The 23,436-nt window shown below is 48.0% G+C and overlaps 1 protein-coding gene across 2 annotated transcripts; it reads left to right on the plus strand.

The window, feature by feature from the left end:
• The first annotated feature begins 1,394 nt into the window (after positions 1-1,394).
• On the plus strand, positions 1,395-23,024 carry PNKP (polynucleotide kinase 3'-phosphatase). 2 transcript variants are annotated; one of them, XM_063138795.1, is made up of 17 exons: positions 1,395-1,418; positions 2,435-2,564; positions 3,585-3,631; positions 3,789-4,229; positions 6,934-7,013; positions 8,057-8,114; positions 8,238-8,345; positions 11,398-11,469; positions 11,555-11,603; positions 11,884-11,954; positions 17,437-17,529; positions 19,241-19,337; positions 20,062-20,123; positions 20,211-20,320; positions 20,444-20,531; positions 21,729-21,790; positions 22,691-23,024. In XM_063138795.1, exons 2-17 carry the CDS (start codon positions 2,438-2,440, stop codon positions 22,809-22,811), a joined length of 1,686 nt encoding a protein of 561 aa, XP_062994865.1. In that variant the 5' UTR covers positions 1,395-1,418; positions 2,435-2,437; the 3' UTR covers positions 22,812-23,024. The 2 variants fall into 2 exon arrangements, with proteins under 2 accessions (XP_062994865.1, XP_062994864.1); XM_063138794.1 differs by lacking the exon at positions 1,395-1,418 and adding an exon at positions 1,597-1,765.
• The last annotated feature ends 412 nt before the right edge of the window (positions 23,025-23,436 follow it).

Below are 23,436 nucleotides of genomic sequence, written 5' to 3' on the forward strand. Positions count from 1 at the left end.
CCTGACGGAAGCCCCAGCCTACAATTCAAACCATAGAGATAAGAAAAGGTGAGAGTGACACCCAGTCAGCAGCTTCCGGTTTGACCCGAAAAGGTGTGCTGTGGGATGCTTCGCCGGGGGTACGGGCGGGCGACACGTGCGCAGCCAAGGCAACGGAGAGCGAGGCTCCTGCATGCCACTGAGTGCCGGACTGGGCCCGAGGGGAGCCTTGTACAAGACTGCCCATTGCACAGTGGAGGCTGGTGGCTCGGATGTCAGTGGCAGCGATGTAAATCTGCTCTGCGTTTCACTCAGAACCAGCCAGAACGCTAGACAAGGTGCTTTGGGGATAGGATTTAACCCCTTGGATAGCTCCTTTAGCGTTCTGGCTGGTTCTGACTGAAACCCGGAGCGGATTTACAGCCCCACTGACATCCGAGCCGTTATGTTTGCGTGGGTTATTCTGGACTGGAAATCCAAACCCAATGACAGAGGGAGCGACAGTTTCTACAGCAAGCCTTCCCCAAGCTTGGGCCCTTCAGGTGGGTTAGACTACAATTCCCAGCATCGCCCAGCCAAGCATAGCTTGGGAGTTGTAATCCAACCCGTCAGAAGGGCCCCAGCTGGGAGAACAGTGTTCTACTACATCACTGTGTGACAACCACTGAGGCTCTCTTCGAGTGCATAGAGTTTCTTGGGGTGCCAGGCGGGGTGGAGTGGGGGTGACCCTATGGAAAGGAGGACAGGGCTCCTGTCTCTTTAACAGTTGCATAGAAAAGGGAATTTCAGCGGGTGTCTCATTTGTATGCATGTCACACCTGGTGAAATTTCCTCTTCATCACAACAGCTAAAGCTGCAGGAGCTATACTGCAGCTATACTGTGACCAGATTTAAACGAGGGCGGGGCACTTGTAACTTTAACTGCTGTGATGAAGAGGGAATTTCACCAGGTGCTGCATGCATACAAATGACACCTGAAATTCCCTTTTCAATACAACTGTTAAAGATACAGGAGCCCTGTCCTCCTTCTCATATGGTCACCCTACCAGTGGGGAATGAAGGCAGGCACTACCCTTTCCCTGCAGGCTATTATGGGATCAAATTCAAGCTAGCCCGCTAGCCTCAGTCGCACACACCCGTTTTCTCATACATGTACTTGAGAGAAATAGGAAGTTGGAGACCAAGCAAGACGAACACCATCGAAATCAACCAGGAAGTGCCTGGTTCACAAACTGAATGTGGCACTCTTCATACATAGCTCTATGTAATCCTCTGCTGTTTACTCGGAAGTAAGTCCCCGCTACGGTTCAACGGGACTTTACTCCGAGGTGAATGTGCCTAGGACTGCAGCCTCAGTCCCACTCCTCTTTGGCGTTTTCGACTTAGAAATTACTTTTCACTCTTCAACATGTCCAATTTCACCATAGAGGTGCCAAGAGGTAGAGCGGCACCCCATGGCCAATGGCGGCATTCATATTATTTCCCGGAAGTTCAGATGTGCCGTTTTAATTTTTCCATCTCTATGGTTCCCGGCCGACCGTGTGTGGATAAAGCCCACTTCCGGGTAGGGATAGGAAACGATGTAACACCACCTTTTGGACTTCCTATTGCGGAAGAGTTTGCTATCTCGGTCTTCCTTTCTTTTGCTGGGGGTAGCAACAGCAGTGTGGAGGTCTTCCTCTTAAAATGTGGGGCCAGCCCCTCTATCTGCCCAGGAGGACCCCTTCAGAAATTCAAGTCTAATTTTTCTGAGTTTTAGCTCATACTTATGAAGGGAGTCCTTAAGGTACATCTTTTTCCTCCCACTTAATACGGCTTATGGACATACTCCCATCCTGGGATTTCAGACCTCAAAGTTCAATGGGATGCAGTTTTGCTCATTCCCTATTATGAGAAGAGGTGTCTTCTTAAACACTAACTTTTGTTATAGATTATGTGGTTTTGTTTTCTTATCTTTTATTGGGTGCTACCAACATTTTAATACACATTTGTTCATAATTGTGGCATTCGTGGTGCAACTAGATTTCCCCTCCTTACTGCCCCTTCTAGGAGGGGTGCTTAATTAGCAGTTTTCATAGAGAGCAGATCCTTTCTCCACATACCTTCTCTACTTTCATATGTCCTTTCTACCTTGGCTTCTTTTCCCCAATTAGCCTGGGATCGCTGAAAATGGTCCTTTCCAAATTTAGCCCCCTTTCCCCCATGTCACAATCTGCTGCCCACTTCCCAAACTTCAGGGTCCATTCTTAGCATGGGGCTCATTTCTCTTCCCTGCCTTTTGGGTGGGATCTACTTTCCTTTTGAAAACGAGAAGATTCTAGCCCCCGAAGCTACGGGAGGGAAAAGCTATGAAAATTGTTCTGTGCACCAAAAGAGGAAAAGAAGGGAGATTCGTGTGACTGTCACAAACGCCACTGTGCTATGGTTGACCCAGACTATCCCTTTTCATTTGCAGGCCATGCGGTGCCTCTTTGACAGCCAAGACAAGCGGCACGATCCAGTTCTTCTCCCTGATGGTGTGACTGTGGTTCTGGGCAGAGGGCCTGAAACACTTGTCACTGATAAAAAGTGTTCCCGAAAACAAGGTAAGTAATTTTTCTCTTGTTAGAAAGCATTTGCTCCTAGCATTAAAAAAAAACCAGACACACATGCACACAATATCTGCATTATATCTGGTCTGAGCTGCATCCCTGAATGTTCTGGGGTTCTTCCCATTCTGTTTGCCAGATTTCTGCTTTGGGGGTTGGATCCAACATCTTGAGAGCAGACTTCCCCTGGAAGAAATAATAGTTGCAAATGTTTCCAGGCTTGAAGGCTGCTGCTCTGGAGCTACAGAGAATCAGTGGGTTGAACATCCACAGTGATGGGCAGACCAAGGAAACCTCTGCCCAAATCTCTGCATGAAACTCCCTGGGTTACTGTGGGCCAGCCATTATTTCCCAGCCTAAAAGTTGTTTTGCAGAGTTGTTGCAAGGATAAAATGGAGGAAAGGTCTGTGTAGGTTGCCCTCCTTGCCTCAGTTAGGACATTTTAAGTTCAAGGTCTCCCCCCACCCACCCTGCCCTTTAGATGATAATGTGTTATTACTTCACTTTCTTCAAAATGTGATAAGCCAGCCCTGCTGTGTTTAAAGTCACACATACCCTTTGCTCATCTTGCTGAGTGGGCCCCTGGACCATTGCCCCAAAGTCTTGCCCAAATGGCACCATTTTCTACTCAGAGCTCCATGGAGGAAAAACAGGCTTTAACCGGATAGATACCTGCCCTTTCTTTGCAAACTAAAATTATGCTATCTTCCCTGCACACCACCTACTGTAGGGATGGGCAACTTGTAGCCCTCTGGATGTTGTTGGATTGCAACTCCCATGATGCCTCACCATCAGCTATGTATGCTGTCTAGGGCTGATGGGAGTTGCAGTCCAATCTCTGGAGGACCACGTGTTCGCCACTCCTGGCCTACCACCAGTGTATCCTTTTTTGGCCAACAACATCACTGCTTCTAATTCTTCTGGTTTGGCATCATGAACGGACTTGTTTTGTGTGTGGAATTTGAGTTTTCTCCGTCATAACAAGCCTTTTTTTTTCTTTTCTCCATATCGTCACAGTGGAGTTGCTGGCAAATTATGCCTACCGATCAGTTCGAGTCACCCAGGTAAGGTGGGAAAAGCTCAGAAGGGGAAGTGGTTCTGGCGGAGGAGGGCAGGGCAGCTGCTTCCAGCTGCACGGTTGCAGGCAGCCCCTGGCCTCTGGGCCTAAGGGGCAGCTGGCTCTAGGATAGAGCCCCCCTGAGGTTTTGGGTGTGTTGGCAGCGAGGGGTAAACCCCACATCTGTGGAGGAGATACACCTGCGCTGTGGGGACAGCACGACGCTCCAAGAGGGCGAGACTCTGCGCTTGGTGAATGGACTGTATCCATATCGCATCCGCTTTGAGCAAGACTCCAGCTCCCCAAAGAAAAACCTGCTGCAGTTCTTCAGCCCCAAGCGGCCCCTGAAGAAGGAGGAGGACGACGGCAGCAGCCGGCCCAAGCGGCCCAAGGTCTCCTCCCCTTCCAAGGAGGAGGAAGATGACGACGACCCATCCGTGGTTGAGAAGCTGAGGCAGCTGCAGGAGATGGCAGCTCGGGCAGAAATGAGCCGCCAGCCTTCCCAGCAGCCTCCCTCTAAGCTGGCTGCCCAGCCCTCGGACTCCTGGGAGGAGCACGGCAAGCTCATGGTCTTCACGAAGAAAGGGGTGGCACCCAGCGCTAAAGTAAGACCCGAGGCCCTGGGGGGTAGTTGCCAAAGGGCACAGCTTATTCGCAGGGGGGGGGCTGCTTAAAGAATGTTTTGGGCAGCTTGCGGACAACTTATGGCTCTGTGGATGTTTTGGCTTACAACTCCCATCAGTCCTAGCTGGCAAAGCCAATGGTGAGGGATGATGGGAGCTGAGTTCCAAAATATCTGGAGGGTCACAAGTTGACCACTCCAGTTTGGGGCAAAGTTTTAATACCCCCCCCACCCCACACACACTTTTAATGAAAATAACTGTAGGGTATAAATCTCAGCAGTGGAGACTGATGTCTCTGATGTTAGTGCGGCGGTGAATCCGCTCCAGGTTTCAGTCAGAACAAGTCAGAATTCTAAAGGAGCTTATCCAAGTTCCAACTGGTTCTGACTGAAACTCGGAGCGGATTCACTGCCCCCACTGTCATCGGAGCCACCAGCCTCCACTGTATCACAGTCACCGTAGACTAGCCAGTTTCTGACATTGTCTCTCTTTGTCTACGTGTGCAGTGGAATAGGACAGTGCCATTTCAGATTGCAGGGGGAGGGATATTTTAACCTACTTTTTTTTAAAAAAAAAAATTGCATGTAAAAAACAAACCAGGGAAAGTGCTGATCTAGAAGCTTTCTTCCTGATATGTTCTCGATCTTCACTCTTCCTTATGTGACAGTTTTCTAGTTTGCACAGATTTTTTTTTTAAGCACCATGAAGCTTTCAAATTCTCACTCTTCCGCCTGCAATCAGAAGGGGTACAATCCAGTCTACCACTTCAGAATTCCAAACACCTCATTTTGTGCCTTGTTCCGCTGGGATGATGTAGCGGCTCAGAGCATCAGACTAGAACTAGGGAGAGTCCTGAGTTCAAGTCCTCGCTTAGCCTTGGGCCAGTCACTCTCAGCCTGTTGTGAGGATGGAATGGGAGAGCCGGAGAGCCATGCAGACCGCCTTGAGCTCCATGGAGGAGGAGAAGGATATAAATATGATCTATAAAAAGAAATAAAATGTGTAGAGCAGGTCAGCTTGTAGCATAACTAAGAAACGGAACCCAGGGTAGGACTCTCGTGGGTGGGCTGCATGCATCTCTAAGTCTAATTTAAGAGAGCTTCGGCTAGTGGGTGGTATAAAAGTGTAATAAATAAATAAATAAATAAATAATTTCAAAAACGCTTTATAAACAATCAGTGCAAACCTCTGACAAGAGTGATCTATCCTTGACAGCCCCCTGGGTGGGGAGGGAAAGAGAGAAAAGTGAGTGGGCCTATTCAGAAGACACCTTAAACCAGTGGTTCTCAACCTTCTAATGCCGCGACCCTTTAATACAGTTCCTCATGTTGTGGTGACCCCCAACCATAAAATCATTTTCGTTGCTACTTCATAACTGTAATTTTGCTACTGTTATGAATCGTAATGTAAATATCTGATATGCAGGATGTATTTTCATTGTTACAAATTGAACATAATTAAAGCATAGTGATCACAAAAACAATATGTAATTATATATTGTGAAATATTTATTTCTAATTACAAATAAATGAAATGTCTCGGTTCCTAAGACCATCGGAAATATGTGTTTTCCAATGATCTTAGGCGACCCCTGTGAAAGGGTCGTTCGACCCCCAAAGGGGTCCCGACCCACAGGTTGAGAACCGCTGCCTTAAACCCTGCTGGTTAAGGCTTTTGGTTTAGCAGCAGGGTTTAAGGTGTCTTGTGTGATGCGCTTTGCCCTGCTCACTCACTAACCACGGTCAGACCGCCTGCAGCAGGGTTAGTGGCTCTAACTGTGGCTTAAGGTGTTGTGTGTGACAGCACGGCTTGGGGTTAGTGCTAACCCCAGAGAACCACAGTTTCTCTAACCACAGAGCCTGAAGTGTCGTCTGGCCTTACGCACTTCTAGCATGTGAAACACACACACACACCAGATTACCTTGCTTTGACAGGGGGGAAAAAAATCCTTGGCCCTTGATGTAGATAAGAACAGAAAAAGAGCTTTGCCGGATCACACCAATGGCTTAGCTTGTCTAGGGTTCCAGATACCCCAATAGGAAACCAGCATTTCGGCATGAGTGCAACACCCACCTACCCTGCTCAAGCTCCCCAGCAGCTGACATACAGAGATGTTCTGTATGTTTAATCCCCTCTTCAAGCCATCCGATTTGGTGGCCACCACTACATCTTGTGGTCACAAATTCCATGCTTGATCTGTGCGCTGTGCGCAGAAGTACTTTTGTCCGTCCTGAGTCTCCCACCATTCAGCTCCACTGGGTGACCCGAGGTTCTAGCGGCATGAGAAGCTTTTCTCCCTATCCACCTTCTCCATGTCGTGCGTAATGTTACGTGCCTCTGTCGTGTCCCCTGCCTCTGTGCGTTTTTCCAAAGCCCCGAGGTAGAGCTGGGGGGGGGGGGCTTGGAGCAGGTGTAGCCCCTGCCCCAGGGCTACGGGCGGAGGCACCTCCACCCCTCATTCTGCCTGCCCTGCAAAGGTCACCTAGAGAGTTGCTGCTGGTGGTGGTGGTCCTGCATCCTTCATTTGCAGATGGGCCTGAGGGATCTGGTAGGAAGACTCAAGAAGACTAAGCCAGGCAGGGCGGAGATTGCCATGCCTTGGAGCGCTGTAGACCCATGGTCACTGGGAGGCCAGGCTAGACGTGCCCCCTTGGTCTGATCCCTTGCTGCTTTTTTTAAAATCTAGGTTGCAGGGTTTGATCTGGACGGAACCCTCATCACAACACAGTCTGGGAAAGTGTTTCCTACAAGCCCTGACGACTGGAGGTGAGCACAGGGCTAAATGCCGGGGCAGGAAAAGCGGTGGGCAGGGACTGCGGGCCACCAGCATGGTGTAGTGGAAAATGAGTTTGACCGGGAGCGGAGAGACAGGGGTTCGAATCCCCACTCAGTCACGAAGTTCACGGAGTCCGTTGCTTTCTCAGCTTACGTCACAGGGTTATGGTGTGGATACCGTGTGTTTGGGTGTGGGTGGGGCAACGAGGTATGCCATCTTGGAGTCCATGGAGGAAGGGTGGAGGAAAAGATACTAAATAATATTGTATGGCAGCTTCTCCTGACCTGGGCTACAATTCCCATTATCCACAACTAGCATGGCTGGTGGTGATGGGTGTTGTAGTCCCACACTTCTTCAGGGCACGAGGCTGGCAGTGTCTGCTGTAAGAATAGGGTAAAGTTGGTTTTTAATCCCAGCTGCAGATTGTTTTGTGCTGTCTCTGTTAGACGGAGTGTTTATGCTGCCTTTTTATTGCTGTTTTTAATTACTGTGTCTTTAACGTTTTATTTTGTTTGTCTCAATGGTCTGTTATCCACCAAGAGGATATTTGTTGAAGGGTGGCCACATGAATCTAATCAGTCGAAGAGAGCCGGTGCTGTAGTGGTTAGAGTGCCAGACTACCACCAGGGAGAGCTGAGTTCAAGTCTAGCCATTCAGCCATGAAGTCCACTGGGAAGCTTTGGGCCAGTCACTTTCTCTCACCCTGTCCTACCTCACAAGGTTGTTGGGAGGATATAATCACCCGTGGAGGGGGGGGAACTACGTACTGTGCTCCTTGGAAGACAAGCAGGATAAAAATGTAATAAATGAAAATAGAAATGGGGTTGGGTGGGGTTTGGTCCTACCCATATGAGGGGAAAAGACAAATGCCATGCGGGAAAAGTTGCCACTGACTTCACAGAATGACCAGGACTTGTGCTGCTCTTCCCACATCGTGTTTTACATTCTTCGCCTAACATTAGCAGTAGTAGTATTCTATCCATACAGGAGATTAACACATGAAAATTGGCCATAACCCCTCTCTGCTTTGCAGGATCCTGTACCCTGAGGTACCCCGTAAGCTGAAGCAGCTTCAGAGTGAGGGGTACAAGGTAGGCTCCTTCCCCAGCCCACTCCCCTCCAGCCACGTTCCCACCTCCTCCCTGCTCCTTATCGCTATGTTCTTCTTTCTCCCCCGCCCCATCCCTCTTCCTTCCCCCCACCCCCATGGGCAGCTTGTGATCTTCACCAACCAGCTGGGAATCAGCCGTGGGCGCCTGAGGCCTGAAGTGTTCAAAGCCAAAGTGGAAGCCGTGATGGAGCGGCTGGGCGTCCCGCTTCAGGTGAGTTGATGATGGCAAACAACGCCTCTCCCAGAGTGCTTTGCAAGGAAAGCGACAAATTGAGCAGAGGCAGGTGCTGGTCGGATATGCAGCAGGGCTCATAGAATCAACTAATGTGGGTTGGGTGTGTGTGTGTGTGTGTGTGTGTGTGTGTGTGTGTGTGTAATAATATAATAAGCCAGTGTGGTGTAGTGGCTAAAGTGTTGGATTGGGAGTCGGGAGATCTGGGTTCTAGTCCCCACTCAGCCATGGAAACCCACCAGGTGACTTTGGGCGAGTCACAGACTCTCAGCCCAACCTACCTCACAGGGTTGTTGTTGTGAGGATAAAATGAGGAGGGGGGTTACGTACGCCACCTTGGGTTCCTTGGAGGAAAAAAAAGTTGGGATATAAATGCAATAAATAATATAATAATTAATAATAATAATAATTATAATAATAATACAGGATGTCTGTCCATGCATCGTGCCCAGATGGTGAAAGCTAGATCCCTGAAATTTGGCCATGCATCTTGTTTTTAACACATTAATTTCAATTTGTTCTTATGGTTGAAGCCTGCTGTAACAACTTTGGCCACCAGGGGCAGATGTCCCTGAGCAGCATGTAGCTTTGCAGTTCATACAGTTTGAAGGCAGGAAGATTAAGAGAGCGTCAGCTATGTGGCGGTATAGAAATGTAATAAATAAATAAATAATAGGCTCAATGGCGCAGGTATTCGCCTGCCCCTGCCCCCTGCTACGGGTCCGCTCCCTTAGGGCAAGGAAGCGGACTGATCCCACCCTCAGAGGGCTGCAGGGTTGCACCATGGCAGGGACCGTGCCAGCGGACGTGGCTTCACTCAGACAGGGCAAGCACAACGTCTCCAATTCTGACAACTACAATAAGTTTGCCAGAAGGTTTTGCTACACCAAACTAGGAGTCATTCCCACCTGTGCAAAGCCGGGTTTGTTTGCTAGTTTTAAATAAAGCCCAAAGACATGAAATCTTAACTATCACCAAGACACAAGATGAGAGGGGCAGAAATGGAGATTAGAACATGGAAAGATAATATTTGATTTATAAAGGGCCTGTTCAGCGGTGGCATCTGAGTTGTAGTGCTCCTTTCCCAGGGAGACTTGTCTGGTTGGCTGGCCAGCCTCCCTCCTCCCAGGTAATAGTCTTATTACTTAGGCCAGCCTTCCTCAACCTGGGGCACTCCAGATGTGTTGAACTGCATCTCCCAGAATGCCCCAGCCAGCAGAGCTGGCTGGGGCATTCTGGGAGTTGTAGTCCAACACATCTGGAGCGCCCCAAGTTGAGGAAGGCTGACTTAAACACTTCTGATTTCAATTTGCCTTAGTTGTCTTTGATGTCCTTTTTGCTGTCATTAGTTTCGATTCAGACCTAGTCCTACTTTGAGTAGACCCACTGAAAACAGTGGGATTTAAGCTAGCCGTGCCCAAGATAAGTCCCATTGATTTTAGTGGATTTACGAAACAGGGCTACATTTGGATCTGACCCACCATTTCCATGTTGTTGTGATGCATTGCTGTTCCACTACATGCCTTTTAACGCCTTTGTTTTTATATGGTTATGCCGCCTTATTGATCCCAATGGATGAAAAGGCAGGTTGTACCGTATTTCTTCGATTGTAAGACGCCATCGATTCTAAGGCGCACACTAATTTCAGTGCCACCAACAGGGGAAAAAAGCTTTGATTCGAAGAAAAAATAAATTTCTTTGAACATCTTTTATGAGTAGAATTTCTTAGAATATCTTAGAATTCCTTAGAAAGAGCTGGGTTTTGGGGCCACTGGGCTGGGAGAGGCTTAGGGGTAAGCAAAAAACAGATGCTTACCCTCCCAGCTCCTTGTCCCGGCTCGCGGCTGCTGCAGGAACTTCCTCTTTTGGCTGCCTGCCTGCACGTGGAGGGGAGAGACGACTGGAGCTGCCGCGTGAGAGCAGCTTTGGTGGAGCAGCACAGGTTTTTCCGCGGGTGTGAGGGGTTCCAGGTGGGACACGCGCTTCCCAGCGCGGCGGCTGGGGGTGGTGGACCCGGTGCTTGTGGGGGGCTGAGCCTCCTGACTCTTGGAGCCGCGTGTCTTCCTGGCGCGGCTGATGAGGGCCGGAGCTGCACGGGGCGCGCTGTAGGCTCCAATCACCCAGCAAAGCAATTTTAGAAAGCCCTGCTTGCTCAGCTTTCTAAAAGCAATAAAGCTTAGGAGACTGGATGTTTCAGACCCTTTTTAATGGAATAGAGTCTTTTTGCATCTACCATATTGCTTCGATTCTAAGACGCCATCGATTCTAAGGCGCGCCCCATTTTTAGAGCTGTCTATTTAGGGGAAAAAGTGTGTCTTAGAATCGAAGAAATATGGTAAATAGTTATTGTAAGAGATGGCAGTGGTCCTTCTAAATCAGTAGAGGTTTCCAAATTGTGGCTCATCCCCTCTAACAACTGTATCCATGCTGAGTTGTTCTACCTGGCTGCACCGGAGGGAGAGGCAAGCTGCCCCCCCCCCCCCAGCCACCACTCCATTATCCCCGCTAGGACCCACTACCTTTGACTCCCTTCCAAGAGCAGTATCTGTTCAGCCTGGCTGTCTCCTGCACCTAGATCTTCTGCCATTTTGAGAAGACAGACGACGCAGAAATCCCAAACAAATAAAGCCGCTAAAATGTCCCAACCCCTCATTCACCAACATGTTTTCTCCACACACACACACACCCGTGTCACCCATTGGGCCTTGCCTGGAATTGGCATCGCCCGACGTCAGTCAACACAACCCAGACAACAGACTTCAGCCCAGAAGTTGTGCTTGCTGCGGAAAAGGCCGAATAACCTTACCATCAACCAGGCTTCCCCCAATTTGGTGCCCTCCAGACGCGTGGGACTTCAACTCCCATGATTCCCATGCTGGTTGGGAATGCCGGGAGTTGAAGTCCCACACGTCTGGAGGGCACCTGGTTGGGGAAGCTGCCGCAAAGGAACGGTGCCTGGTGCTTGATGTCAGTGAGGCTGGGAACCCAAAGCCAACCTTGTCACCCCCCCACGGCCTTCCTTTCCCTGCAGGTGTTTGTGGCGACCGGCTCCGGCATTTACCGCAAACCTGTCCTTGGCATGTGGGATCATCTGTGCGAGAAGGTACCTGTGGTGATGGGGGTGGGTTTGATGGGGAGAGAGAAGCCTCTGCCCCTGGCTTGCCTTGACTTCCCCTCTCCCTCCCAAGGCGAATGGCGGCTTAGCGGTGGCTTTGCAACAAAGTGTCTACGTGGGAGGTGAGTCCAGTGCTCCGGGACGCCTTTCGCAGTGGGTGGGCACCGCTCGCTTCCAACCTCCACTTGCCGTCTTGGGCGGATGGCCTTGGTTGGGGGACAGCAAGCGTCGGTTTCACATGTGCCCGTCTCACTGCAGCAGGAGCGGCCTTTGCAAGACTTCCTTGTGCCCCCAAATTGACGAGGCCCAGCTCTGGGTGTTAGCAATGACCTGCCACCGGATTGGTCTTTTCCCACCACATGGTGAGGGTTGTGTTCACATCCCTTTTTCCCCCCTCGACAGATGCAGCTGGACGTCCACCAAATTGGGCCCCTGGACATAAGAAGAAAGATTTCTCCTGCAGTGACCGCCTGGTATGAGATCAATCCGACTCTTTCCTGGGGTCTCCTGCAGCCCTTTTTACCTCAGAACTGGTTATTTGGGCCACCTTCATGTTCCGCCATTGTTGCTGTTCGCCTGATTGTCAGGGGCGACTGAAGAGGCCCTTCCAGCTTTTGTTTGCACTCGAGGAGATGACTGTTATGCAGGTGCAGCACTCTGTGAGCTACATAGCAAACATTTGCTGCGCACAGCGCCGGCTCTCTAGCATCCTCAGAATCTCAGTTTCAATCAAAAGCAAGTTTCTAGCACACATAAATTTGCATTTTTCAATGAAAACTAAGTTATTTTTGAAAAGTTTTAATTCTAAAAAGCACACATTTCTAACCTACTTTTCTTACCAAGATGAAGGCAGCCCTCCAGTAAAATATGGGGAAATAATACCTGTCGGCTTCCTCATTTCCTCCCTCTGTATCACCCACTCGATTGTCTTCAGATCCCACAAATCTAAACTGTAGAACCAGAATAAGTTATGGTTTACTTATTGTTGCTTATTGAATACAGTAGTACTTTGTTTGAATTTTATGTTGCTCAAAATGAAATTCTTATGCAAGTGCTATCAACCTACATGGAATTGCAGAATTAATTTGCGTGATTTTTTCCATCTAAATTTGCACAATCTTTTCAAATTGGGTGGGGTGGGGTGGGCAGCGGGGGCGATCTAGGAGTGACTTGTCAGTTTGTGCAGAGAGAAAGAGCTGCAGTAAAGCCTTTGAGCTGCAAAAAGTGATGTGAAAGTTGCACAGGTATGTTTTAAAATGGAGAGGATGAGGAGGATTATGAACCCAAGGTTCCTCCAAGGAACCTTGGGTTCCTTGGAGGAAAAAAGGCGGGATATAAATGCTGTTAATATAAATAATAATAACAACAATAATGATATCACTTGCATAAGAATTTCATTTTCTGCAACACAAAATATACACCACTGGCCATCGATGTCAAAGAACTAGGGCAACAGGAAAAGGTCACAATTATTCCATTAGTCACATCAGTCGCTGGCATCACATCAAAAAACTATACAGAAAACCTTCAGAAAATGGGCCTACCAAAATACATCCAAAAAGCAGTCATACTTAAAACATGCTCAATTGTCAGGAAATTCCTGAATCTGTAAAAGACAGTATGAATGGCAATGCCCGTCATGTCCATCTAGACCAGCCTTCCTCAACCTGGGGCGCTCCAGATGTGTTGGACTGCATCTCCCAGAATGCCCCAGCCAGCTGGCTGGGGCATTCTGGGAGTTGTAGTCCAACACATCTGGAGCGCCCCAGGTTGAGGAAGGCTGGTCTAGAAAAACCAATGAAAAAGTAGAGATAGTCTCTAGTATTGGAAAATAGAAAAAGGGGTTTTATTTTTTGTTACGTATATCTTCAATCTTTAAAAATTATATTGTTGTAAACGGACTGATATTATAAAAAGCTCAACGTTTCGGATCTCCCGATCCTTCTTCAGGAGCTTCTGAAACAGAATAACATCCGTAAACCAACTGCTGCATTTAGCTGTTTTAACTCACGGTATTTGGACTTGTGGTTTACGGATGTTATTCTGTCTCAGAAGCTCCTGAAGAAGGATCGGGAGATCCGAAACGTTGAGCTTTTTATAATATCAGTCCATTTACAACAATACAATTTTTAAAGATTATTATTATTATTATTATTATTATTTATTTATTTATTTATTAATATAGCACCATCAATGTACATGGTGCTGTACAGAGTAAAACAGTAAATAGCAAGACCCTGCCGCATAGGCTTACAATCTAATAAAGTCATAGTAAAACAATAAGGAGGGGAAGAGAATGCCAACAGGTACAGGGTAGGGTAAAACTAACAGTAGAAAGTAACAGTAGAAGTCTGCACAACATCAAGTTTTAAAAGCTTTAGGAAAAAGAAAAGTTTTTAGTTGAGCTTTAAAAGCTGCGGTTGAACTTGTAGTTCTCAAATGTTCTGGAAGAGCGTTCCAGGCGTAAGGGGCAGCAGACGAAAATGGACGAAGCCGAGCAAGGGAAGTAGAGGCCCTTGGGCAGGCGAGAAACATGGCATCAGAGGAGCGAAGAGCACGAGCGGGGCAATAGTGTGAGATGAGAGAGGAGAGATAGGAAGGAGCTAGACCGTGAAAAGCTTTGAAGGTCAACAGGAGAAGTTTATATTGGATTCTGAAGTGAATTGGAAGCCAATGAAGAGATTTCAGAAGCGGAGTAACATGGTCAGAGCGGCGAGCCAAGAAGATGATCTTTGCGGCAGAGTGGTGAACAGAGACCAACGGACTGATGTGAGAAGAAGGAAGGCCAGTGAAAAGAAGGTTGCAGTAGTCCAACCGTGAAATAACCAGTGCATGAACAAGCGTCTTGGCAGAAGAGACAGACAAAAATGATCGAATCCTGGCAATATTATATACAGGAAAAATCGACAAGATTTAGCTACTGCCTCAATATGAGGAATAAAGGAGAGCGAGGAGTCGAATATAAAGCCAAGGCTACGAGCTTCCTTGACCGGAGTAAGCGTAACATCATTGACAGTAAGAGAGAATGAGAGATGAGGAGAAGGTTTAGGAGGAAAAACGAGCAATTCAGTCTTTGCCATATTGAGTTTCAAACGACGATGAAGCAGCCAAGCTGAGATATCTGAAAGACATGCCGAGATACGATCGTGAACATCAGGAGAAAGTTCCGGAGATGACAGGTATAGTTGTGTATCATCGGCATACAGATGATATTGGAGGCCATGAGATTGAATAAGCTTGCCCAAGGGCAACATGTATAAGGAAAACAACAAGGGGCCAAGCACCGAGCCTTGCGGAACCCCTACTGAAAGGGGAAAGGAGGAAGACGAGCTGCCATTAGTCAACACGCTGAAAGAGCGACCCGCTAGATAGGAGGCAAACCAGTTATAGACAGAGCCACAAAATCCAAGGTCATGAAGGGAATCTAAGAGAAGATCATGATCAACCGTGTCAAAGGCTGCAGTTAGATCAAGGAGAATAAGAATGGAATAATGGCCTTTAGACTTGGCAGTAAGGAGATCATTGGTGATCTTAGTAAGGGCTGTTTCGGTGGAATGCAGAGGACGGAATCCAGATTGAAATGGGTCCAAAGCAGAGTTACTAGAAAGAAAGTCAAGACAGCGAGAGTAGACCGCACGCTCCAGGATCTTTGAAACAAACGGCAACAAAGAGACAGGTCGGTAGTTAGACAGAGATAGCCTATCAAGAGTAGGTTTCTTGAGAATGGGAGAGACTGTAGCATGTTTAAAAGCAGAAGGAAATGAACCAGAGGACAGAGAAAGATTAATAATATGTAGCAAGGAAGGGAGGATAGCAGGAATAAGATTAATAAAGACGCGAGAAGGAATCGGATCACGAGAACAAGTGGAAGGCTTTGAAGAGCGCAGTATTGTAGACAGTTCATCCGCAGAGACCGAAGGAAATGCAGAGAAATTTGCAGGAGGAGCTGACAGATGAGGAACAGGAACTGGAAGAGGAGCAGAGCTGGCCAGATCAGAGCGGATAGTTTGGATTTTAGCATTGAAAAAAGAGGCAAAGTTATTAGCAGACAGAGAGGCGGGGAGAGATGGCGGATTAGGCTTCAGAAGAGAATTGAAGGACGCAAAGAGCCGCTGAGGATGCCTAGCATTTGACTGGATCAGCGTTGAGTAGTACTGCTGTTTGGCCAGTGAGATGGCAGAAGAGAAAGAGGAGAGTACAAATTTGTAATGGACAAAGTCTGCCCGGTCCCTGGTCTTACGCCAAAGGCGTTCAGCTGCCCGGGAACAAGAGCGAAGGTAGCGGAGGGAAGAGGTGAGCCACGGTTGGGGTTGAGAAGGGCGAACTTCCGAGTTGTAGATGGAGCAAGATTATCAAGAGTTGAAGATAAGGAGGAATTAAAGAAGGCGACAGCTGAGTCCAAGGAGACAGCCGAACAGACAGAAGGGAGGGAGGAGGCTAGAGACTGGGAAAAAGCCTCATAATTGATAGATTGCAAGTCACGACAAGAGCGAGAAGCGGGACGTGAAGGAGGAGGATTATGAGTAATATTGAAAGAAACTAGGTGATGATCTGACAACGGAAAGTGAGCAGTAGAAAAGTCCAACACAGAGCAATTCCGAGTGAGAACAAGATCCAGACAGTGTCCAAGGGAATGTGTGGGTGCATCAGACCAAAGCTTAAGATCATAAGAGGAAGATAATGAGCAAAATCGTAGAGCTGCAGCATCTTGAGGGTCATCCACATGAATATTGAAATCACCCAAGATAAGAGTAGGACAGTTATCAGAGAGGATATTGAAGGATTGAATCCTCAAGAGAGGATTGAAGATATACGTAACAAAAAATAAAACCCTTTTTCTATTCTCCAACACTAGAGACTATCTTTACTTTTTCATTGGATTCGCATAGTGTTTTTTTCCCTCCTTCATTTTGACGACGTCTAGAAAAACCGCCATGAGCGAGATTAATAATAATAATAATAATAATAATAATAATAATAATAATAATAATATTATTATACCGGAACCTCAGTCCTGGGGTCCCAATCCAGCCCTCCAGGATTCCCCAGATGGCCACCCCACCCTTCCCCTTCACTGTTTCATGGTTTTCTGGCTTTGTGCCAGTTTTTCCCCATTCTGGAAGGTTGAAATGCCTCTGCTAAGGTTTCGTTACTGGCGGTAAGAGCTTTAAGCTACAATGTGCTGGTATAGTGTGTCTTTTTGTCTGCATCTCTTTAGCCCTTGGGCCGCCCACCAATGCAGTGTGCGTGCGCACACCTACCCACCCACAGGCTGCTTCTCTGAAACGGCCCTTATGCCGACAGAGGTTCCTCATCCCTGCTTTATACGCAAAGTCCTGATGCCATCCTGCACGGAGAACCCAGCAGCCCATTGCCAGTCAGTGGGCATTACTGCTGGCTCAAATAACCAGGATTCGGCCGCAGCCCGCCTGGTACCTTTGACAGGGAGAGGCAGGGCCAAATATAACCAAACTTCCGAAGTGCAAAATAATATGCTTGGGTCACATTTGGTGTAGAACGTGGCATCTCTCGGCTTTCTCCTTTTAATGGAAGCTGCTTATCCTCTTACCACAGAGAAAAGATTGAAAAGGTGCAAGGAAATTGTGGCGCTCAGTAGGGTTTAAGGAGCTCAGCCAAGAGTGAGGACTCCAGTGACCTGCCCGGTCTCTCCCTCGTAGCCACGGTTCCTGCTGCCCACCTCCCCCGAGTCTCCATGTTCATTTTTCTCATTCTTTCAGTCCTGGCCAGACAGTTCCAAATTCCTAGAAAGTCTGGCAGCAAGTTATGCAAAACGAACAGGGTGAGATGCAAACTGCGTGTACTTTGCCGACTTTATTGCGGTCACAGAACGTCTCTGTTCCGGGCGCCAGAGTACAAGCAGTTCTCCTCTGCTCCCGCTTGTTTCTGGCTCCTTCCCCCACAATTAACAGCTGTCCTTCTGCCCATCTTCCACAGTTTGCTCTGAATGCCGGGCTTCCTTTCCACACCCCTGAAGAGTATTTCCTGGGCTGGAAAAAGGCATCATTTGCGCTCCCCAACTTTGACCCGGTGAATAATTTCTCAATCTCTTTTAAGCTGGGCTCCCTTCCGGGTCTCGTTATTGTAGAATTATGTGTGACTTTTCAATATTCAAAGCACTTCACGTCCCTCCTCTTTGTGTTACCCTGACGACAACCCTGTGAAGTAAGTAAAGTTATCTATATTGCAGATGATGTGAGAGGGGGAGGGGGGGCACTGAGGCAGAAAGAGAGGGGAAGGTTCACACATAATGCTAAACCTTCAGCGTGGTGGCCCCCCTCCTTTGGAATTCCCTGCCTCTGGAGGTCAGGCAGGCACCAACTTTGTATTCCTTTCGGCGCCTCCTGAAAACGTCATTGTTCCAGGAAGCCTTTCCTGAATGACTAGCCATGGTTTACTATACATTTTGCTTCTTTGAAAATCTATTTGAAAGTGTTTTATTCTCTTTTTATTTTATTTATCTTGTACACCGCTCCGAAATTTTCAATGGGGAGCGGTATATTTTGTAAATAAATAAAACAAATTAACCGTGGATTGGTGCTAGAATTGAGCTTCACTTTTGTGCTTGCATGCTCCTGCAGTTTGGGGAAAAGGAATAAACCAGGGTTCAGTTTCACTTGGCCCAATTCTCTATGCGTGAACCAGGAGTTGTGATTTGAAATAAACTCTGGCTTGTTTAATAAATGGGTTTATATTAAACCACGATTCCGGGTTCACACATCACGACAAGACAGATTGGCTAAAGCAATACTGAGTTCATGGCAGGTGAGAGTCCAGTTGGGCGTTTTCTGAGGGCTATATTATCTATATCTGTTTAGACATCAATTGTTAGAGGACTGATCACTTTTTGATTACAATTTAAAAATAAATAATTTTTTTTTTTAAAAAAAATCTATAATAAAGATTTGTGTCTTTCTGTCCGTCGGCACCATAGTGTCAAGTCCCTGAAATCTAGGCACCTGTAATTTGGAATGCATACGAAGGGGACCCTAGGGATGTGCATGTTGGTGACGTATTGTTTTTAAAATACATGAATTAAAAATAATTTAAATATGCCCATGTGGTTGAAGTCTGCAGTGACATCTTCAGCCACTAGGGCGACTTTCCTAACAAGCCCGTATTCTTGCAATCCATACAGTCTGAAGTCACATCTGTCCTCCCTGCCTTGCTGCTTTGAGGCAGCCCCTGCCCACAAGGGAATGGAGTGGGCAGACCTCTTCCTCGGGGGGCTATAGGAGCACCCCCCTGGCAGGAGCTGTGCTTAGGAGTGCCAGCAAGCATGGTTTCACTCAATCGGGGCAGGCCTAGTGTGTCCAACTCTGAGAGCTGCGTCATCTTGCTTGAAGGAGGAGGGCCAGGATCTCTTCTCGATCCTCCCAGAGTGCAGGACACGGAATAACGGGCTCAAGTTAAAGAAAGCCAGATTCCGGCTGGACATCAGGAAAAACTTCCTGACTGTTAGAGCAGTACGACAATGGAACCAGTTACCTAGGGAGGTTGTGGCCTCTCCCACACTAGAGGCCTTCAAGAGGCAGCTGGACAACCCTCTGTCAGGGATGCTTTAGAGTGGATTCCTGCACTGAGCAGGGGGTTGGACTCGATGGCCTTGTAGGCCCCTTCCAACTCTGCTATTCTATGATTCTAAGGTTTTGCCCCATCAAACTAAGGGCCATTCCAACCCATGCAAAACCAGCCTGTCTGCCAATTCATATATTGCTATCTTCTCCCTCCTCCGACACAGCGGGCGCTGGATCCCAAGGCACGGCTGTACGATCCCCCGGACGCTTGCCTGACCTCATCCTCCCCAGAGCTGGTTGTGGCTGTTGGCTTCCCTGCGGGTGAGTGAGCCTCTATGATCCTCCCCAGGGGTCCAAGTATCGATGTTTCCATATTGCCACTTTGGGTCAGCACGAGAGAAGAGCGACGTGCAAAAGGTCCCGCTTGGCTCAGGAAGCCAAGGCCAACAGAAGCTGGGTGGGGCCCTGAGGGTTTCTGTATGCTTTTTGATCCCGATTCCTGACCAAGACATCAGCGTTTCCCTGTGGTTCTCCAACTTGGAAAAGGCTGGCGACCCTTTTGCTCATGGCTGTCCTTCAAGCCTTTTTCGCCCTTGGTTCGCCCAAAGGGCGGGGAAATGAGGTCTAGGATGACGGAGCTGTACTTTGCCAGAGAGATTTAGTGTGCTGAAATAAGCCGCCACTGCAATTTTGCGTGCTTTTGAAAGATCCAGGACAGCTTGACGCAGTTCCCATCTCTTTTAGAGGACTGTAGCGAGGTCACCAGTAGCCATTTGGTGCCAAAGTAGGGCAAGTCCAGAGAGAAAAAGCATCACCTGGCAATATCCACAAACCATGCAAGGAGGGACAGCTTGACAAAACTGTGTTCATATCGGGGACATTTAAGATGTATGCATATACGTCTTTAGCAAGGCTTCTAGTGCTGGAGGGGTCTCCACTAGGCTAGCCAAACTTTTGGGGAAACCCTATTTCTACCCCCGTTTCCTGTCTTAACTTTTAACACGAACTTCCTCCTTTTCTTCTCTCTCCCCCCCCTCCCCTCCAGCTGGCAAGTCAAGTTTTTTAAAGCAACATTTGGCCTCTGCTGGTTACGCCTACGCCAACCGGGTAAGTGAATGGCTATGCCTCCCCCGCCCCTTTGCCCTAATCATCCAGCCTGTCTTTTTTTAACCTGTCTTTCACACACACACCCAGGACACACTTGGTTCGTGGCAGAAGTGTGTGGCTTTATGCCACACATCGCTGCAGGCAGGGAAGAGCGTAACGGTGGACAACACCAATCCAGACCTGGAATCGAGGCGGAGGTGAGGCACTTCCTATCAGCAGATGGGGTTGAGTTGCTAGTCCGGCAGGATCAAGCTGCTGGCGGGGGGGAGGAAGTGGGCTCAGGTTCCCTGGAGAAACATCATTGTCTTCTATCCACCCAGGTACATTGAGTGTGCCAAGGAGGCTGGTGTCCCCTGCCGGTGTTTCCTCTTTACCGCCTCGTTGGAACAAGCCAAGCACAACAACAGAGTAAGTACATCCCTGTCCCTGAAAACTAGCAGGTCGGCAACGCCTTACCAACTGAAGCCCATCAAGTCCCGTCACTACAGGTCTTCAGGAAAGCCCCTCCCAGCTCAGGGCCTTCACTTAAGTTGTGTGCTTTTACAACCCTGGTGACGGCATTTGCTGCAATGTTTTGGGGGGGGCTGGGATGTCTGTTGCATTACTGTCTCTGGTTATTATTTATTCTGTTCATTGCTTTTATCTTGTAAGCTGCCTTGAGAGGGTTTTGTACCCTAAAAGTGTACCTACAACTATTTTCTAAAAATAATGTTTTCCATTCCCCTTCCATAGAGAGACCAGGTCACCTCTTTAAACTCATGAACCCACCCACCCCAATTCTGGAGTAGGATTTTCTCTCTCTCTCTACAGGGCAGTAACAGACACATTGCTTTGTTTTGGAGCTATTATAATGAGCACCCTTTCTTGGGAGAATCTAAGTAATTGAGTAACTGAGCATGGCTTTGTTTAGGTGAGGTGGCTGAATTCAAACCAGCCTATGAGTGCTGTAGCTCAGTGGTCTATGGCCAAACCATTGACCCAATAGATGCCACCAGAGAACTGTAGCAGCAGTGCAAGACTGATGTACACCCTCCTTTGCTTAGAAATTGCCACTCTGTCTGAAGTGGTGTGCAGCATTAATAACCTGCTGCACTTGCTAGTCAGAAATATCCTGTCCCTGAAAGTGAAGTCTGTGCTTCAGGCTACAGTGCCTAATGGTCACTGACAAAGCAGACCCTTCATGTAGTTATCCAGTGTGGTGTTACCCTACAATTGGGTATCTTGTACACATCTAGATTAGTATGTCTGGTGAGTAATGGTCACTGACAAAGCAGACCCTTATTTATTTATTTTATTTGTTACATTTATATACCGCCCCATAGCCAAAGCTCTCTGGGCGGTTCACGTAGTTATGCACTCCTTCCTGAAAGCTGTTCATCCGACTGGACAACACAGTATTCAGTGAATTCTACAATGACGAATGTACTGTGTGAATTGCTTCTGCCTTAAATGTGCTGCCTGAGAAGCTCAGTTGGATTGTTTGCATTTCTTCACTCTCTCTGATGGGCCAAACAGGAAGCTTCTCCATCTCCTGGTCAAAAAAACCAGCAGCCAGAGTGATTAGGGAGCTCGCTTTTTTGCTTTTTTTTTTTTTCTCTCTTTCAGTTTCGGGAAATGACGGAAAAGGGACATGTGCCTGTTAACGATATTGTCCTCAACACTTATAAGTGAGTTCCTGGATGTCCTCGAGAGGGCAGGGGTGCCTTGCAGTGGAATGGGAAGCATTGTTTCTGGGCCATCACCCCTCTTCCCATTAATCCTAATCCATCTGTTCTACAACCGAGGTGCTGAACTCAAGCCTGGGGGCCCGGTCAGCCCCTAATGGCCCCTGCTTCCCTTCCCCTCGACCACTGATTGGAGCCTTTTATGCAGTTTCCCCCCATTCTAACTGGTTGAAATGACTCTCCTGAGGCTTAGCTACAGGCAGTAAAAGAGTTTCAAAAGCTGCAGCATGCTGGCCTTTTGGCCCCTCCCCTTTTACCTTCAGCCCTGCCCATCCAACATGGAATTTGGCCCGGAGGCTAAAAGAGGCCCTGCACCTCCTGCTCTCCAGACTGCTGGAGGAGAGCAGTCAAGGTATTATTATTATTATTATTTATTTATATAGCACCATCAATGTACATGGTGCTGTAGGTACACCTACATTTAGCAGCGTTGTGTATTTGTGGTACCACAACACACAAATGTCTGCTATTTCTGCAATCCAATTGCAGAATAAGAGGGTGACAAGCCAAAAATCACTAACTTTTTTGATTGTATGGGGGAAATTGATGAACTCTGTGGGGCTAGATGAGTCTTCCCCAACCTGGTGCCCTCCATATGTCTTGGACTACAATTCCCATCGACCCCAACCAATTTGGCCCATGCTCCCTTCCCTGTGGCCTTACCATTATTAACTCTTTAGTTTCATAATGCGACCTCCATGAAAATCCAGTGCCACACCCATGTAGAATTATGCAGCTCTGCTACTTTCGTTGCAGGATAGGGTGCCCTGGGGCAGAATTGTGAGTAGGGCTGCACCGCTACCCTTGAAACCTCACTTAACCATCCAATTTTCTCTTTGGCAGGAGTAAGTACGTGGAGCCATCGCTGGAGGAGGGTTTCTCTGAAATCCTCAAGATTCACTTTGTGCCTCAGTTCACAGACTCTCAACTAGAGTCGCTTTACCGGCAGTTTTCGGAGGGGTGAGGGCGAAGCCGCAGCACCCGTTGGCTGGAGCCGTTTTGAAGTGTAGGAGGCGCGCTTACGGAGTGCGTGAGCTCCCCCTGCTGGTCAAAGGGGAACTTTGCCTTTGCCTGGAGTCTGTCCTCAGGCTGCTTGAAAGTGGAGCAAACTAGGATATGATTCTCCTTCCCCTTCTACCTTTTAGAAGCAAGGTGAAATAAAGTTTTGGAATGCAAACTGCTGTCCTCTTTTTCCAGGTAAAGCCACAAGGACTGTATTAAGGCTTCCCCCAGCAATATGGGGGCCTTCCAGATGTTTGGCCTACAACCCCCATGATCCTTAGCCAGCACAGCCAGTGGTGAGGGATGATGGGAGTTACAGGCCCCGAGTTACCCATCCCCTGCTTTACGAAAACAGCAGCAGTAGGCACACGGTGGAGTTGGACCTATCTACTGGTAAATCCTATGAGGGGAGGCAAAGCAATGACGGAGGCTAAGCTTTCTCTTCCCATCAAAGCAGTCCTAGGCTGATTACACCTAATCTCCCAAGTCCCAACAGAGCCAAAGCCGTGCACCAAATAAGGAAAACTCACTGCAAAAGTGACTACGTAAATATGACTGAGGGAAACAAGGGGGTGACAAACCGCAGG

The sequence above is a fragment of the Elgaria multicarinata genome, chromosome 11 (assembly GCF_023053635.1).
Source record: "Elgaria multicarinata webbii isolate HBS135686 ecotype San Diego chromosome 11, rElgMul1.1.pri, whole genome shotgun sequence".
In the NCBI taxonomy this organism is placed as follows: domain Eukaryota; kingdom Metazoa; phylum Chordata; class Lepidosauria; order Squamata; family Anguidae; genus Elgaria; species Elgaria multicarinata.